At 41.3% G+C, this 19,913-nt stretch overlaps 1 protein-coding gene across 7 annotated transcripts in view; it reads right to left on the reverse strand.

Moving 5' to 3' along the window:
* Positions 1-19,913, reverse strand: part of nfixb (nuclear factor I/Xb) — a 437,817-nt gene that overhangs the window by 359,487 nt on the left and 58,417 nt on the right. For 6 of the 7 annotated variants that reach the window (XM_072564242.1, XM_072564240.1, XM_072564239.1 and 3 more), the window contains one exon: positions 9,963-10,494. In XM_072564242.1, coding sequence (XP_072420343.1) covers positions 9,963-10,494 — 532 coding nt within the window. Of the gene's footprint in view, positions 1-9,962; positions 10,495-10,716; positions 11,041-19,913 lie in introns of those variants that run through there. The other variant, XM_072564245.1, reaches the window with a different exon arrangement.

Consider the following 19,913-nt stretch of genomic DNA (forward strand, 5'->3'; position numbering starts at 1 on the left):
TTGGAAAAGGGAAAGTTCAGATGAGATTTGGTCGAGGTGGTCAAATTCACAAGGGGTCTGGGCAAAGCATAGATAAGGAGAAACATGCTCTTTTTGGTGGAAGGATCAAGATTGAGAGGACACAGGCTTAAGACAATATGTAAAAGAAACAATAGTAAATTGAAGAAAAGATTTTTCACAGTGAGTGGTTAGGATCTGGAATGCACTGCCAAAGAGGGAATTGGTTCAGTATTTAAAAGGAAGAATGTGCAGGGGTATGGAAGAAGGCCAGGGAGTGGCATGGGTGAATTGCTCCTTCGGAGAGTGAACAGAGACATTATGGCCTGAATGGCCTCTTTCTGTGCTGCAGCCAATTGGGGATTGTGTCATGTTATGAGTTGATGTCTGGGAGTTTAATCAATTCTAATTCTGCACATTACACAATATTGCAGCAATGTGTGGGCCCCAGAGAACAAGCATTCAACATCTGTCTTTTGTAAGTGTGATTGAGTGGACCTGAAAAGAGTTCGCAAATGCTCTCTCTTTTGTTCTTCACCCCTCCATGCTGTTCACATTATATGTTGCAGAGTGAAACTATTGTTTTGGAGACAGATGGGAACACCTGTCATATCTCCTCAACTGCAAGCCAAAAGCAATCTGCTCATCCTTCCCAGTTTGGCCAATCAAATGTTCTCAGGGAGAAGGTGAAAGCAACATGGTCTAAGCCACATTCCCTGACACTCAGGCACTGAAGCAGGACTTGACACCCAGATTAACATCAGAGCCTAAATCCAAAGTCCCAAGGATCAATTCCAATGGCTCATGGGCTTCAGCATTGAAAGGATGCCACAGATTTCTTCCAACATCATTCTCCCCTTCCTCTCTCGATCCAAATCATAAGGCACAGATAAAGTACTCACTTTTCTCACTGATCTTTGTGAGGTCCTGGCTCACGTGCCTGTCTGAATAACCTCAACTACTGCCGCCCAGTACCATTCATTACAGGCGAAACATATTAAAATATTACTGAGGTGTGATTAAGTTATAATGTAACTGTAAGTCTTTTACTTGCTCTATTATTTATGTCCCTATGAAGGTACAGGTAGCTCTGGACTGAGAAAGAAGTTCTGGTCCATCCAGGAAGCTCCATAAAATCACAATGCCAACAACTCCTCAGGAGGTTAGAACTTCCCTTCTAAATCTATCTGCCTCACTTCCTCTTTTCTTTTCAAAAACAGTCTCTGGTACTGTTTCTTTGACTGACATTCTTTTCCTGATACCCCCTTCTATGGGTCACAGAGTTTAGTACGATCTGTTTTGGGGCATTCCATTGCATTAAAGATGCTATATTAATACAAATTATTTTCTTTTGTGGCATCACATTTATATCACATCCACCATTCCAGCAGTGGCATTATATTCATAGGGGTATATCCATGAGCAAATGTACAGCTTTGATTACTAAACACCCATATTGTGAGCAGGAAATAATGTGGACTCCAGGGATCTGCCCCAAATGAACAATATCCCTGGGCAAGAACATCCCAGAATAGTGTCAGTGTTTGATTTTTTTTGTGTGTGGCTTACACTCTATCACAGTCCACAAGTGGTCACTAGACTTGAAATATTAACTCTGTTTCTCTCCACAGATGCTGTCAGACCTGCTGAATTTCTCCAGCACTTCATTTTTTTTGCCACAAAGGATTGGCCTGCTCATGCATTGAAGAGTAGAGAAGATTGAAGATTTACAATAAAAACGTTGGTGCCACTTTTTTCTACCCGAAGGGCCCCCTCCCAAGATCAAAGGTGAGATTCTATCGGCTTGAAGCAGGACAGAGAAGAGTCACTGAAAACCTACAGCCGTTCAATAAGGCAACTTCTCAAGGTCAACTCGAGACAGGAATTAAATATGGCTCAGCAAAGGCGCCAACATCCCACAAATGAACAAAAGAAAAAATTTCTTGCATCTATATAATGCTCCCTTTTGAGAACTTTTTTTTCTTAAAATCCGTTGCTGTTGCTTCCCTACACCTTCTTGATACATCTTTTCCCCCACCCCAATTCTTTTTATTCCCTGGTTCTGTCCATTTAGCCTTTAGCTTCCACCTGCTATTCTTAGTCCAGGCAATTACATTGTATTTCAAAAGCATGTGCTTGAACTCTATTTTATTTTAAATAAAATTGCCCATTGCAGCCAAATGCAGCACCAGTCGCTTCTATAGACATAACTAGCAGAATATGTGATGGAGAGCGAAATTTTCCAAAATTTCCCTTTCACAGTGTCACACAATTCTGAGAATCAGTCTATTCTAGTTTCTGATCGTTCCCATCTCAACTGCAATGGCCACTTAGTATTAGTCCTGGTGAGGAAAGGAAAGAGACGCTAATTTTCTGTTATATCTGTATTATATGAAGATGGAGTAATAGGTTTGTGGGCACTATCACCCTTTACTGCTTCCTGCCTTTCTTACACATGCTCAAAACATTGGGATTTTCCAGAGTTTTATTTTAAAGAGGAAATTGGCTGAATAGCATATTAAGCAAAAATATTCCATTTTTTTGGGGGTGGGGGGGGAAATCAAGGATTGCAAATGGGGAAAGAGAAGAAACTGGAGGAAGGGGTCGCACATAATGACATCAAAGACCTGATCTGGCTGGTTATTTGGAATATAAAGTGCAATAATCCAGTGAAATAACCCAATTACTGCGCTGAGCAGTATAATGTGGTGGGGGAAGGAATATATTGCAGAGCCACTTTCCATTGCATTTGAACAATTTATCAGGCGTCAGACCAATGCAGAGGTTCAGGGACCAAGTGGATAGATATATTCTTTTTTTTACATCATCTAGTTTTCTAATTAACCTGTTCAGAGACGTTATTACACATTTCTGGAGTAGGTAGGACTTGAACCATGGTGTCTTGATTCAGCGCTAGGGACACTAACAGTGCACCACAAGAGCCCCGAATAGTTGAACAGCAGAATCGGGCTCAGGTGGTGGTCAATCTAATGTCCAAAGTGATCAAATCATCAGTACAATGTGGAGACATTCAATGTCCCTCGTACATTGTACAGACTGCATTATGCACCAGTTCGTACAATATGTTAACAGTTAGATATAGGGAATCTTGTTTCTGTGGACTGGTTACAATGTTGGACACAGACCTCTTGCTTCAGGATCTGAGGAGCTGCAGTGTTTTCTCTTGCCCTAAGCTCTACATTCTAAAACTGTATTTTTTTAATATTTAGTCCTCCCATATTTCACCCCGACCTCACTTTCTAGAAGAAAGGAGAGATCCATTTCAGGAGTACTCTATTTTTAAAAGCAACAATGCTTTGCTGCTATAGGGGTTGTCTGCCTGCAGTAGCCTTGCTGATAGCCTATGGGGTAAATGCCACTGGCAAACCGGGCACAGCAGGCTACCAAAATGGTTCAGCAGATGAGGTGTTTTCCGATGGGGTTGCCTGAAGGGCGTATGTCAGTCAAAGTCCAAAATCGGCGTCAAGCAGTAACGAGGGATAATAATCATTGATTCCCAGATCATTCTGATTCAGCCCTTCCCAATTGCCACAAAGCTACTAGAGGCATCTAGTGGCAGGGCATCAATGCTGCAGCGGATTCTCATCACTTCTCTGAATGGGATAGCTTGCATTCTTTCTGCAATGCCCAGTTTGCAAAGTAGGGCAACCAGCAGGCAGTTCAACAGATGCCTGGTTTTGCCCATATTGTTGCCCAGCAAACTTGGATGTCAATTTTTAATCTCGGTGGAACACCAACAATGTGAATTGGCAAAGATCAGAGCTTCCTCCCCTTTCTGCCTCCCTGTATTACTGAGAGCCGGCTTGGATCAGTTTGGCCAGATTGGTTATGGCTGTCAGCTCCCAGGCCAGATAGGAGGGAATGGGAGAAGTGATGGTGATGGGGGTGCGAGTGCTGCATTGTTAGAAGTTGACTTCCCCCAACCCCACCAAACATTGATGTGAGAAGTCCTGCCTGTGCTGTCCAGGAAGGCCTGAGTGATGGCCAAGTGAAAGGAGAGAAGTTCTCCCACAATCTTCAAAAACAATCATCCCAAAGGCAAGTCTAAAACCTGGGATTGCTCATTTGATTATTACCCATAAATCCCTACTGTGCAAAGTCTTCCAAGGGAGTTGAATGTTGGGAGTGAGGCTGATATAACATAGAGAATAGAAAACGGGAGAAGGGGCCATTTAACCTTCAAGCCTGCTCTGCCATTCAATATGATCATGGTTAACCATCCTACTCAGGACCCTGTTCCCACTTTCTCCCCAATATACTTTGATTACTTTAGCCCTAAGGACTATCTAACACCTTCGTAAAAATATTCAATGTTTTGGCCTTGACTGTTTTCTATGGCAGGGAATTCCACAGGCTTACCACCCTCTGAGTGAAGGCATTTTTCAAATCAGTCCTAAATGGCCTACCCACACCCTTAAATTGTAACCCCTGGTTCTGGACTCATCAGTTGACGGGAACATCCTTCCTGCGTTTACCCTGTTTATATAAATGTGAATGCTTCCTCACAATCACGTGGAGGGAACTAAGTGAAGCTGGTTTCATTTTTAAGAAAGACCAACGTCCTCTTAAACTGAATCAATGAACGGGGAACCTGCAAAATCCCAAACAGGATCCTGAAAAAAGTGCCCAGCATTTTGCAGTGGAATTCCCATTTGGTCCCAAAGACATCTTCATTAACAACCATGCAGGGAAACAAACAATGTCAGTTCTATCAAATGATCCAAAGGTTGGCACTGAAGCCATTTTGTCGTGATAATATCACTGAACTAATAATCCTGAGTCAGGCTAAGGAGGCATCAGTCAAGGGACAAGAGCTGAAATCCCATCATGGAAGATGAACTAGCTTAAAGACAACCATGTAACCAGTGCCAATTTGGATTACTTATGCCTTTTAAGTCCCAGAACATTTCTCTCCTCTTCAACCCCTCAGCACATTCCTACTTCCAACCCAGTGGAACTTAATCATCTTGAAGTACAATTGTATGGACACCACCCACCCAGTGACACTTTCCTCAAACCAACACACCATGGTTCTGGCAAGGAAAAGTCAAACAGGCAATTTTACCAGGCAGACATGGGGCTGTTGTGGTGCAATGGTAATGACCCTGCCTCTGGGTCAGCAGGTCCAGGTTCAAGTCCTATCTGCACTGAAAACGTCTCACAACATAACCTGATTCAAACTATTTCCTAGAAGGGCATGACAGAGCTAAGCCAACTCACACTCATGGAGGGTGCATGGTAACTTGAACCCCTTTCAGTTTCCTCTTTTGTGACTTTGGAATGATGAAGTGATCTGTGATGCCCCCTACTGCTTGTCTTGGGAGTTGAAGCCCACGACACAGTGCTTTAAGCAGCTGATGTGGGCACCGTTAGCCCCAGGTGGTAAGGGCAAACTGGTTTCAGATCCATCAAATCTCTCCTCAGAACTTCCCTGAACTCAACACCTTGGTTGTGACAACAATGAGTGCAGCCAAGGGACACTTGGCCCCATAGCCAAGACGAACGACATCTTGACTGGCATCCAAATGTTAAGTGAATGTCTTGCAACATGACCACCTAAAATGCCAGTAAATCCAAATCAAAATTGATCTAGGAACATATATGATTTTACACCACAAAATACATATGATTTTTTTCATTTAGCAGTGAAACTAAATATGTTATACTCTAAACATATGTAATACATTTATTTATCAATAGAAAGACACTATAAATATATACATTAGTGTTTTACATATATTTTAAATAGTAGAAACCATGAATAAGAAGCGAGTGGGAAATAAATATGTAAATAAATAAGAAATTCTTTTAGCTCTTAGTGTATTTAATTATGAGATTTTTGACTATATGTGGACAGTGAACAGATGTGGCAACCTGGGTTTTGCCAATGAGTCCCTAAGGCAAGAGGATTTCAGAATTACAAGACTTGAGAAATCAGAACTGCCATGATATTAATATACTGGGAGCAGGTACAGAGTGATAGCGAGCAATCCACTAGTGAGAAAAGTGGATAAGAGGGGTGCAATTCAGAGAAGGACTGACTGGTGTTTCTTCAGTCCTCCTTCAGCTCTGACAGTTGTTCATTCCAATTTTTAATAATCAGTTTTACTCCAAACTTAATTCTGGACAAAAAGAAGTTGTTTATGTTAAGGAAACTTTATTTTGGGGAAGGAATGGCTGGTGTCAAATGTCCGGGAGGGAGGTTTAAAGGATTTACCAAAGGTAGCTAGTTCTGTATCTTGCTCGCCCTAAGTTTGATCATTGGGCGTAAGACAGTGGCCCAAAAACAACAAGTCTTCAATGACTGACACAAATATTTTAAGATTTGTAGGTACAGTGACATTGTCTAGCAGTCCAAATTTCTCTGTTTAAATCTTCAACAGGCCTGTCTCTCTTGGTAAGGTGTTCATTTCTCACCCCAATGCAAAAAAAAGGTGCTCAGAAAGAGTCCATATGATCCACTCTTGCTCCTAATTGATACGTTTTTCTGATTACCACTGTAAATGTTGTAGGTGATTCAATATGTAAGCTATGTCTCTTATTCTTGACTTTTGTATATGGTTGACCTCCTTGCATTGCCCTTGAATATAAAAGGCATGTTTTCTTCTTTCTGCCTGCCTAACAATTTGCATTTCAAGTAATACAAAGTGCATTGAGATTTTTCAGAGGCTTGAGGTACTGGATAACTGTGTTTTTTCTTGTGTGTATAAGTATTTGTTCCTGTTTCAATGCTCACCTGACTGTGCTACATGTCGAACTCTGTAATGACAGAAAAGTTGATGAACCAGCTCTTCGTTAATATTCCATTTATTACCCTAGCCAATTGGGAAAGCCGGCAATAGGGCCAAGGTCACGGTACAGACTGCTGCCAAAGCTGAAGAGATTTGGTTGCTGGGGGAGGGGGGTTGGGGTGGGGGTGGGGGGAGGGGGGTGGAGGTGGTATTGGGAGTGGTGGTGGTGGTGGGCAGGGAGCTAAATAGATGGCAGGTCAAAGCCTGAGGGGTGCAGGAGTAAATGCAATAATACCACCACTGATGAGGTGCAGGGATAAGCTCCTTCCCACTCTGTCCTGTGGAAACAAAATCAGCGCTAACAAATCCAGCTGCAGGATGACATTCCAGCCCTACTGCATGTCGCCTGAGTTTCCAAAGGGAGGGTGGTAAAAAGAAACCAGAAACATTGGTCTTGGATTCTAGTTTTCTCTCTCCAGTATTGCCACAAGTTTTAGAGAGCTATCACTACTTCTTATCACTCCAATTGGAGAATAATGCCCAGTCACGCCATTTTAGCAACAGCTCCAGTAAAGTGAAAATGGCGGGACCTAACGAACTAGCGATTTGCTTTGCAGGCACATAAACTCAATATCTTAGACATTATATTGTGACAGGCATTCATAACTCAGATTGCCTAAGTCTCAGATGCATAAATTTATACAGAATAAATGTAGAAATTGATGCACCTCCAAAATCAAGTAATTTGTATGAAATATTCTGAATCTTTCCATATGACGGGAATTAAAATGTTACTCAATGTCAATATATTATCTGTTTCAAAACTAGAATGGTTTGGCATTTTCAAATATGTTAACAAGTAAAATATAGCATGTAAAATTGGTTTGAATATTGCCTCGCAAAAATATCAAGCTCAAAATATTAAACCTTATTTTTGAAAAAGAGAATCTCAGTAAGACAGGATGCAATCTCAACAGAAAACTCTTGTCAGTTCAGTCATACCAAGGTGCATGCAAATAAAATGGGACCATTTTATACTTTTTGCTCATCAAATTTTATCTAATGCTGATATGGAGTTGCAGTCTGTCTATGGCCTGGCTGATTGGCAGTGAAGTAGAGAAGAACAGAAAGAAAATAGATCATGTGTTGTACCTTCTCTGTCAACTCCTTTTCACAAAAAACACAAGACACATGTTTCTTTCCCTCTGAATGACTCTTGCATACCAACCTTTACAGCCGAAGTCTGAGGATCAAGTCATTTACTTGTGTAAAACATGATCCCAGTTAACCTGGTTACCAATATCGTACATTTCAAATATTTACAACCTGCGCAAATCAGTGTTTGAATGAGGGGATCATGGGGGGAGGTAAGCGAGAATTTTCTCTTTGAAAATGAAGGTGGCATTTTAGCTGTGCCCACATTGTACTGCCAGGTCGGACTTGGCACTGTCTTATTTCAACACGACAATTGTGTTCGAGCCCGGGTACAGCTATCCCATTTCTGTTGCTAGATTAAGTTAACGGGGCACTGATCTTTTGTGGGAGAATCATGGATTACTTACCAAGGCTTCCCAAATAAATCCAGTTTCCCTATTCAATTCTCATGCATATCAACAACCTCCAACACTGCCCAAAACAAAAACTTTCCCGTCTGTAATATGTAACTAAGTTCTCAGATCCAAACGAATACTTGCACCAACTTAAGACAACATGCATTCAATGAGGTGTTCAAATACATAAAGTTCAGAACTTCTCAAATTTTAAGACTGCTCCCCAATTCAAAGAGGTGTCACAATGTGTAACTAAATAAAATGAGATCATATTTGACATTTTTAAATGGGCTTACAGGATTTTGCCAGTTGTTAGGAGAGCTAAATTATTCTTGTCACTTTCACATGCAAATGTCTGCGTAAATATATGGTGCTACTTTTAAATTCCCAGCACCGATTATAAGTTGCGACACATACCCAATGGCGTAAATTTGTACATGCACCCTCATAATGAAGTGACATGAGACACAACAGTAAGAATTCATCTCATACTAGAGATGAGATGCAGCACAAAATTGGACAAGGTACATCTCATTGTTATGGGATGCAAACCAAATGTTTACCCTTATTCTACTGTCATGGCACTCTTTAAATCGCCCAGCAGTCTGTGGTCGCAGTAATACCACACTCACATCTGCATTCTGTTTGGGAGTGTGAGGTTTAATTTTAAATTCTGAATCCTGATATCAGTTTGACTGCCTCCCTGATAGAATTCACCCAGAGAGCTTGGCTTCTCGGCTCAACCGTAGATGTGCAAGCAGTTGTTGGCTTGATTTAAGCGGCCTATATTTTGGAAACGTCAGCTTGGCCCAGTCAGTTGCATTCACAGCCACGGTTGCAGAAATTGAGGGCAGTCAGTGAATGACAGACAAGTGCATTGCTGGGCAAACTTCTGAGAAAGACAAGGGCTGGAGAGGGGGCATGGGTGGTAAGAAGTAAAACGCAGGTCCTGTGTGGGAATTCAGATTGGATTAAAGATACAAAGAAACGATGGTACAGTTGGCACTTCACAATTGAGGTACAAAATAAACTAGCAAGCCTTCAACTACTCAAATTTAATTTAATTATATGGATAGTTTTTGAGTCCCTCCACCCTCCCATTGGTTTTACTGCAACATTTTAATTATTTTTTCTTAAACGGGTTAAATCAGATTCCTGCCAACTGTGTTCAGTTTAAAGATTCATGTCTCTACTGATTGGAATCAATTTGAATTTAATTTGTTAATTTTTTTTTACATTATTTCTTTCACAATTGTCCTTATGCCAAACGATATTTGACAGAAACAAATTTGTTTTATGATTAAATTTTTTACAAAACAGTAAGTTATATCCGGGATGCATCATTAAAAACAAATGTATTTCGTTTTGATCTGTCAAAGAATCCACACAATGGGTTAAATATAATACTCAATGTCCGAAGCAAACGGCAATAGTTCAATATTTTTCTCTTGGTTTTAGGTCTTAAATTTAAGCATCTATTTTAACAAAATTTATGACTTTATATTTGTCCATCTTGTCTTAAGTTACTTGAATGCTGTCTCTCTTCACAGGGAAATTTAAAGTGCAAGCCATTCAAAAACAAAGCTACAAACCGACTGCACGCAACCAAGGGCCCATCAGACAGAACAAGGGATGTAAACAAGTAAGCAAATGGGCAACTTACCTGGGTTGTGTACAAAATAGGCCAAATATAAGTCAAGTTCCTTTACAGAAACTCCAATATGGTGTGGTTGGACGCACAGGCCTTGGTTACTGCACTGAGGTGATTTGACCAGGCGTTCACCATCAGTACTTTCTAAGGGAGTCCCTTTGAACAATATGACCATTACCAGGTCTAACCTCCAGACCTTGTCAGCCTGCCTCAAGCAGTCGATCCGCCGAATCTTGCCTTTCTGATCAGGGTTAGAAAGGACACAGCAAGGAGCCTTCTTGCCGGTGATGGTCAGCACGAAATCCTCCCGGAATTCAGGCCGGATATCTTTCCGTAGTTTTGCCAAGAGCCGGGACGCCCACTTCTGTTTGATTTCAGGCTTCTCTCCAAGGAGTTCATCCTTGACCACCCTCTCTTCGTCCTTGGACATGCGTTTCTCATGCTTCTTAAAGTATTTGCGCTTGCGAGCCTGCAGGTTGAACCATGTGTAGGAGAAAGCACGGACATGAGGGAGAAGTGCTTCGATAAAGGGATGAAATTCATCCTGTTGGCGGGAGAAGGGAGGAGGTGGTTGAGGGAAGAGAAGAAGACAAAGGAGAGATGGGAATCAATATGATTACAAAACAATTGAAAAAATTAGTTGAACAATAAATTACGTTTGTTTTAAATTCACGGTAGCATTGCAAAACGCACACACACACAGAGACACACACAGTCGTAAAATGCAGTTCCATTGCTTCTGTGTAGGCATTTTTAAAATAGTTACCATTTCAAACTCTCATTACACTGAGGACAGCTCTGCGTTCAATGGCTGTACCCAATACGGCGTGAGTGGGTACTCTGCCTCGCACAAACACACGCGCACAAAATGTGACACTTCCAGCAAACGGCTTTATATATTTTTTAAAAAGGACTTAATCATGCACAAAAAGCCTTGGCCAAAATAAAAAAAAAAGTTCGTCTGATAGCAGGGCTCCTCTGGCCTATTTGGAACAGGCGGTGGAGGGAAGGACTGCTGTATTGGAGCGAGTATGAGACCACTGGCAAAGAAGACTGCAGCTTTCTTTCTCTCTCTCTCTCTCTCTCTCTCTCTTTCTCTCTCTCACTCTCGCTCGCTCGCTTTCTCTTTCCCCACACAATCCCCTACCATTTGCTTGAGCTTTTGCCAGCTTAAGGCCCACCTATTTGGCAAAGTCACGCCTACCAGGCAGCCAATCGACGCTCCTAAAAAGGGACTGTGCAGTCGGAGATAGAATGCAATTTGCCAAATCGGCTGCTTCATATGCAATGAATAAGCAAAGTCCAGCATTTATGAATTTTTCATTTTTTTCGCTCTCTGTAGCATGGCAGGTTGGGGGCATCACACACCATTAAAAACACACACAGTCCCACTAGACCCTAACCAGCTGCTCCTCCTGATATGAACCACAAGATTAACGAACAAACAAATTAATTTCATTCTTTTTCTAAAAAACAAAAATCCCTTTTTCAAAGTCGAGCTACTTATTTCTAAATAAACATAGTGCGGATGGGGAGGGGGAGCAAATGAACACAAAACAATAAAAATTCAGTTGGTGACTGACAGTCCTTTGCACACAGACTTGACTTTACAACATTCATGCATTAACTGCCACTTGCTGCTGGGTCTGCTCCCAAGATTTTTAAACACTTCCCCATCACTTTATCGCAGTTGCTCATAAAAATAAAGTTCCCCTAAAATAACACACAAAATGAAATGAGGGAATTTGAAAGCTTTCATAATCTAAAAATATTTGAAAATCTCACTCACTACCTCTCTCAAAAGCTGCCGCTCGCTCAGAAAATTCCAAACTATCACTCAACTTTTGTTCCTACTTCTTTTTAAAGCCACAAGCCTGGGGCCTGATGCCAGCCTCACTGTCCTGGCTAGAAGTAGGTCAACACCACTTACATTTTCATTTTAGCAGCCCATCACAGCAATGTTAAAAGAAATGTTAATCCCACCAACTAAGCTAGTTCCTGCTGACTTCAAGCCCTATTTGACAAATGGTCTTGTACACTCAAAACGATAACTCATTTTCTCCTCCAGATACCAGCTTCGTATTTCCAATGTTTCCCTCTCATTCTTTCTCCGAGTAAACGTATGAAAGTTTAGCTTTGCTACAACTCACTCCAAAAGCAGTTGGAGTTTGAGAAGGTTAAAAGGAAAAAAATTTGCTTTAACTCTGGAAAAATTCTATTGCTTAGGCCAGTATCCTCAAAACCTTAATTGTTGAACTATCTTTCTCCCCACCATGGGGGTATCTTTGTTTTGAGTGTCGGGGAAGGCAAATCCAAGAAAATAATATTTCCAAAGTGTAGACACATTTTAGCTTTTTGTGTTTGCATGTATACTTTTTTTTAAACTGAGTTGAATTTCGGGGACACTGCGCCTCGCAAAGGTCTATGCCAACTTTGAAAACCACTTTGTCCCACTGTACAATGAAAGAACAGTGGCAGCTCCAAAAGCTGACCACCTTTCTTCTGTTTTTTCTATTCTTCTCCCTCCCCAAGTGCACTGCAGGTGTAAATGGCTAATCACCTCTGAGTGTCTCTACATCGTTGTGAATTTTGTTTAAAAACCCTCAGCCTTACATGTGTTAACTGGTTCAGATGACTCTGAAATTAAACCTACACATGGGCAGAATGTGCGTGTGAGTGTGTGTGGGGGGTGGGGGCGGGTGTGACAGACACTGCGCTAAATTTATCGGACTTAATCGCAGTGTGGCCTTGACTGTATTTATGTTGGCACAAGACATCATTTACATATAAAATAATTGTTTAGTGTTCTGCAACCGAGGTATGTACAACACAAAGAAAAACCACATGCTCCAGTACACCTGGGTCTTATATCCGTCCTCACTACATATTCCAATTCCACCAAACCAATTCTTAACTCGGCTCGGCATTAACTCTGACCACTTTTCAAAGCAACTTTACGAATCAGCTCAAGTGGGCTCTATGTTTCCCCTCACCCCATCACATTCCCTTACCCACCTGTCCTCCCATTCTTATGCTCCCACAAACAATTATGTTTCTCGGCACAACATTCTTGACACATGGACATTTTGGGGACACAACCAAAATGACCTTGCTCCCAATGTCACGATACAGGCACTCCAATTATTTCAACCAGTTCATTTAACACTTCAGGCAACCCCCCAACCCATCTTGACCCCATCAGAATCCTCCTGGTTTATTTATCAAGTTTATTCTTGTTCATCCAACAAATTGCAAATTTGAAATGTTCCATTTTATTTTGACAAAACAATTTTTGTTGTAGCTTTTTTTTTTAAATGTGGCGTGACATGAACTTCAAAATGGTAAACTATGTTACAGATATACCCTGTATGGTCTGATAACAAAGCAGTGTGGTATACCTAAAAATAAATTTATTAATAAAAGTATCTCTTTTTTAAAAAAGTCTGCCTCTCTCAAAAGCTGACAAATTATGTCAATTGTTTCAAATAGATTTTATTCTGCAAAAATAACATTAATATAATTTTCAAATTTCTTGCACACCCCACATATATAATTTAAATATAAAACATACAGATTAAAATATGTGCACATTTCTTTTGGCATGTACATTTTAAAACATGTATGCACACAATGTTTAATGTGCAAATAAATATATGAATATAGATTCTATATATCGCGCAAGGCATTTGACTAAATATATTCTTGAAGTGAAAATATTATTTCTCACACTTGCCAATTTTATATAGTCTCTGTCTAAAATTCTGCTTAATCTTAGCATTTATTGCAACAGGTCAGTGGCAACAAGAAAAATAATCATAAATTATACATTTTAAAAGGATTAATTCAAACAGTTGCACAAAAAAGGAAATTGTCTAGGTATTTAATTCAAAGATTTGAGTCTTTAGAGATGTAACTGAATTGTATTTTCATACAGTTTGGCATTTATGTCGGGGTAATGATTGGTTGGAGGGGTGGACGGATGCAAAACTGTTCAAATCAGGGGTTAATGGAGAAACTCAACATAAAACAAACAACTGCAGATGCTGGAAATCTGAAGACGGGTCAATGGACTCAAAACTGTTTTTTCACTTGACAGATGCTGCTAGCCTCGCTGAGTATCTCCAGCAATTTATTTTTCTGTCTGTAACTCAAATTAACACATCTTTGTGCACACACGCCCAGCTATTTTATCCAAGATAATTCCCAAGCTAAGTCCACTAACGGGTGTCACTTCCCATTGAGTGAACTGATCATTTCCACTCTCACCCCGCAGCCCACAACCAACCCCTTGTTCATAAGTACTACAGAATTTAAACTGTAAAAGCGGACTTACTCGACCGAACTGTCTGAATGTGTTTTCAACGCAGTCTGTCAAGTGATATTGCTCCCGATAAACGACGAAGTTTCGCAGTATTGTGAGCGAGACATAACTTCCTAATTAACTCCCGCCTCCTACCTCCTTAAAATATGTAAAAATGTGAAAAGTTTAATGGGTCTCTGCTAAACACAGCTACCTGATTTTTTAATAAATGAGAACGTGAAATTGACCAGGCTGATGAAATTCATTTTATATTTTTTCTCCCCTGAAGTTAGACAGAATTATTTCGAGTTTTTTTTAGAAAGAGCTCCTTTGTGTGTGAGGAGCAGCTGTGCCTTCAGTGTATATAAGCCAAGTAAATAGTTTGTTTCCGTTTACAAAGCGTCCACCCGAAAGCCAAGATCAAGAATACATGAGAGGGGTTTGACTGAACTAACGGCGAGAGTGATGGACCGACCTTCTCAACAACACCATCAGACCCCCTACCTCCCCAAAGCAAAAAATATATATTTTAGAAAAAATAATAAAGCCGAGAGCCGGAAGTTTAAAAGCGAAACTCAGGTACACTGGTAGAAAGGGAAGCCGAGAGTACTCCGATTTTCTGCTTGTCTTGCAATGCTTGAAAGCATTTTTGTGTTTCAAAGCACAACTTTTACATCAACTGACAGCCGAGGATATAAATAAAATCACACACTCACTAAAAATACGCAGTATATAAATGTTTCTCAGGGAGTTAGGGCAAAGGTATTCTTTTTTTGTTGTTTAACGTTCCTCCAGTTATGGTGTTAATTTTCTGAGGTGGGTGTAGACCTTGTTTAAATAAAAGTTATGTTTCTTGGTGCAGAGTTAGACCCTAAAGCGCAACGGGACTTGGGGAATTAAAAGAAGAAAGGCGTATTTATTTTTGTAAAATAAAACAGAGATTCTGTCTTTGTACACGCTTCGCTGTCCTTGCTTTTAACGTGCGTGTGGCTAAGAATTTACTGGCCTGAATGAAATAAATGTGTTGTTTCCACTGTACCCTTTCCTCTCCCTCTCTTTATCTCTCCGAAAACATTTGGGATTTCCATCCCGAGATGTGACACATCCCTATCCCCTACCCCCACCTCCCAAATCCCGTCTTTCTCTCTCTCTCCCCAAAGGCTCTCTTCTGGAGCTATCCGTCCCCTTAGTGATCGGAACCCAACACTTTCTTTCTTTTTTACCGCTTGTTTCCTAAAGACGCCCACTGCCAGTTTAAACTACGCATGGACTCATCGGAGCCCAGTTTATAACTCAGGCATCGCAACTGTGTGGAGTAATATTCATCCCAAACTATGAAGTTTATTCCTCCACCACCCATCTCCACCTCTCAAACTAAGACCCAGCTAAAGTCTAGTCATGCTACTTTGTTCTGTAGATATTAAAACAATCCTGAGCGGTTGGAAAATTGCACCTTTCATAATTTATTGCAAAGGTTTGTTTTGCATATTAAATAATGTTCATGTCATTTTTTTGCACGACAAACAATTTTTTGCCTTTCCTGGACAACTTCTGAATTATTGCATTTTTGAGGCTTTCATTGTAACTATTAGCATTCCCCTTCACTCGCCGTGCGAAGAATCGGTCCTGTTAAGTCAGTCTTGGTTCATCCCTCAGGACTCTTGAGAGATGGAAAGGAGCGAGGTCTGTATGTAGAGTGTGAAAAGACTTAGCCTCTGGGTCACAACCCATTATGCAGCACCCTCTCCCCCATTATCCCAACAGATGAGCACCCGGTTAAACTGCTCCTCGACGGGGGGGGGGGCGGCTGGAGAACAGTGCCCGGGATTTGGAAGGATGCACCTTCGGTAAGAAAAGGCAAGAACTTCAGGACCCGCACGTCTGCTATGAATGTCCCAATTTCCACTCGGTGTGACCATTTGCACAGAACTCAAACGAAAATCAGATGGAGGTAGTTTAAAGAATTAACTGCAAGGGGGGGGGGGGGGGGGTCGGCGCTCGAGTTGCAATCGTTAAATTTCGTGCATTGAGTTTTTGTTTTGATTGAAAATGAGTCTTCGGGTAATTGGCAACAGGAGAAACTGCCGGGGAGCTTTGATGGTTGGCAATGCTTCACTTTCTCAATGGGTTCAGCCAGAGCGGACTGTGCAAGTTTCACATCAAGTCCCGGATACCAAGCAATCAATACAATGTGAAGCAGCGTTTGTAACCAAATGCAAATGTTTTCTCGCCACAAACACCTCTCGCCCCTCTCCCCATTCCTCTCCATTTCCCCCACCTCTACCACCGCCAACCCCCTCCGCCTTTTAATGCAACGCAGGCATCTACACCTCCCGAAACAGTATTATTTACAAGGAGAATTTGGCACTGTGTCCTTTCAAGCGCTCAGGACAGCTCTCAGATCTCCCAAGAGTTTGCCCTATCGCCTATCTCTTTCTCTGTCCTCCGCACCCTCACTCGCTCCCACTCCTTAATGTCCCAATAACCCGTGTAGACCCCGCCCGCCTAACACTCTTTCCTGCTAATATTCTGTACCGTTGCTATTCAACATTGGCTATTTGAATGATTTGCCTGAACTTTGGAACCGATCGCAAGTGTGGCGAGTTCGATTCCCGTTTGTGGAAAGCACCGAATTCATTGCAAAGCGCGGAACTGAGCTCCGGGTCATCTTACAAGCCCCCAGTAACAAGTCTTGAATTTTACTTGGTGCCCACCCCTCCAGTCTATGAAAGGATAGAAATGGTATGCAGGGGATGTGGGGGCAAGGCAGGAGATTGACGCTGGGGATTAGAACCGGCGCAGGCCATGATGGGCCGAAAGGCTTCCGTCTACGCTCTAACAATTCTGTGATAGTTTAACGCCACCCGTCCCCTTTCCTCCTCCCCCCACCAACACACACAAAAAATAACCTGCCGCCCACAACTCCTCCAATAGGCTCCCAGTATTTTTCTCTCCAAACTTGGCTCTGCTCTCTCTTTCTTTTGTCCCAGTAGTAATTTGGGGGCAGTCCCGAACAGAGGAAAATGAGCGTACTGTGCGAGAGTGAGGTTACATGCAGTTTCTGAGACCAGTCCATCAGTCACTGCCAATACGGAACATTTCAAAAATAGCAACCAGTTTATGTGAACACAAAAAAATCCAACGTATTCAAAATTTTGTTTAAAGATTTCTTTGCAATATGTGCTTCATTTCTGAACGCTACTGTCTACTCGGCTTCGTTGCAAATCAATCATGTTTCCAATAACAATATTCTCCGCACAGCAAGACTCCAAGGGTGAGCAGAAGGAGCAGTCAACTAGCGCTCAGAAGGCTAAGGGCACAGGTAGCTGCCGTCCAACTGCAGCGGAAAATCAGTCACTGGCTCATTCGCCCATTCTCTCCAACACCTTCCGCCGTACCCCGAAAATAACACACGCACACACACGAAGACTGAGGAATTTGCTTGAGTTGGGGAGGCGGGATTCGAACTTACTTTTGAGGGTGATGTGGGGGTCTCCTAATGTACTTTGGAATTGTTCTAAGAGAACTGGGTCATTGGAAACGTATGCCATAAGGAAGTTACATATTTAGTGGTGATATGAAAGGGTCAAACAAGTAGTTTTCAACAATATCCCATCTCCATTGTTAACAGGACCCACTGGGTCATTTTCCTGGAAATAGGTGCGGCCCATTGCAATCCTAATTTGCACCCAATGTTTTCATTGTGTTCCCCTTCCTCAAAGGAAGATAATTTATTTTCCCATTGGCTGTTTTGCCCACCACAAGTTCTCCCAGATTCTGGTTACCCAACTTCTAAATTTCCTCTTTAAAAAACCAAATGACTGCTGGAGATTTGCACTGGGTCCATTCTCTCTGTTCCTTGTGATACTTAAATCGAAAGCTGATCCCCTTTTCTGTAATATTTGCTGTCAAATGATCCCAGTGATGTTTTCTTTACACGCAAGCCTTGTTAAGCACCCCAACTGTGTCCATTCTGACTCTCCTGTGTTCCTTCCCCTTTCCCACTCCCCAGTAGTATCAGCTCACAGCCAAGCTTTATTTCCAGGGGACAGGAAACAACACCTCCAACCCCAAATTCTAAAACACAAGAAAATGCCAACAAAGCCATGTACTACATTGCCATCAGTGTGTGCATTTTTGTCTGTGTGTTTTCCAATATGTGTTTGTGCAGCCCAGTGTGTGCCAGTGCATGCCTGAGTATGTACTTATGTCTGCACATTTGTGTGTGCCGTTGTATGTGTATTTGTGTGTATATGTGTTGTATTTAGAATAATCTGTTTGTATGTTTTGTGTCTTTGAGTGTCTGTGTGTATGCATCAGTGTGTGACCACCTTTGCACTTGTCTGCAGATGTACATTTTGTGCATGTGCATGTATGTCAGCTGATGTCTATGTGACTACATAGTTTTGTGTATGTCTTTGTATGTGTCATTGACTGTGTGTCTTGGGGTCTTTGTCTCTCTGTGGGACTGTGTGTATATAATCCAAGCCTAGTGTGTGTGACTATAGACTTAAATCCAGTTGAGTCTCTATGAATCTGTGTCAATGTACCTATGTAGTTTTGTTTGTGTTTCTCTAAGGGTCTGTGTCAATATGTCTGTCTGTGTGTGTTTCTCTATGGGTTTGTGTTTACATGTGTGTGTCTATAAGTCTTTGTCTGTCTATGTGTGTTTGTGTGTGTGTGTCTATGGGTCTGTGTCGATGTGTCTGTTTGTTTAAGTTTCTCTATAGGCCTCTGTTTATCTGTGTATATCTTGTTGGTCTGTATCCATGTGTGCATGTGTTTGACTGTGTGTATTTATTTTCTTAAGATAAATTATTAGCTATCAAGACTGAAATAGAAGATTTTGAATCCAAACACAAATAAATGGCCACCAAAATGGAAAACAAGAGGATGGGTTCACTTTTATGAAAAGATTTTGCTTCTATTGAGTCAAGTAGAATTTGGAAGAATAATTCAAATGAACAGGTAAAAGCAGATAAATAAAGCACAGCTGAGACCTTCCTTTATACATCAACATAGACTGAAAATGTGTATATGTGTGCATGTGTAGGTGTGCATGTATGTATATGTGTGTGTCTGTGATTAGGTGTGCATGTGTGTATGCGTCTGTGTGTGCTTGTGTGTCTGGGTGATCGTGCACAGATAATTCATTCAGCAATATGTAATACTTCATCTGACCTCTAAATCTGAAATACATTCAAAAAACCTGTGCAGTGAACTCATGCTGTTTCAGATCAGCATGCTAACAGGCCTAGAATGTTTAAATATAACTCCTGACCATTTCTCTTTTGGAGAGGCAGCAGTGCATCGATTTTGAATGGGTTAATGAAACAGCAGACAAAGGAGGATGTCATGCATGATAAACAGGTGTTGATATCATTTCACTTGCTAGGTCTATGAATCTCCCTCTCTGTTAATTTGAACACTGTGAAATTAGGGAATAAGCAGGGAGCCACAAAAATTAAAATCAATTCCTGTTTAGCATGTATTTATCAAGTCCTAATCCACTTTCTCCCCACACCATCCCACACTTACTAACAAACACTGAACCAGTCAAACATACACACATACATACATGTGTGCACAGGGAAAGATGCCCACAGTGACATACACTAAGACACACATAGAAAGATACACAGAATCATACACAGTGACATTCT

This window comes from Chiloscyllium punctatum, chromosome 46 (assembly GCF_047496795.1).
Source record: "Chiloscyllium punctatum isolate Juve2018m chromosome 46, sChiPun1.3, whole genome shotgun sequence".
Lineage (NCBI taxonomy): Eukaryota > Metazoa > Chordata > Chondrichthyes > Orectolobiformes > Hemiscylliidae > Chiloscyllium > Chiloscyllium punctatum.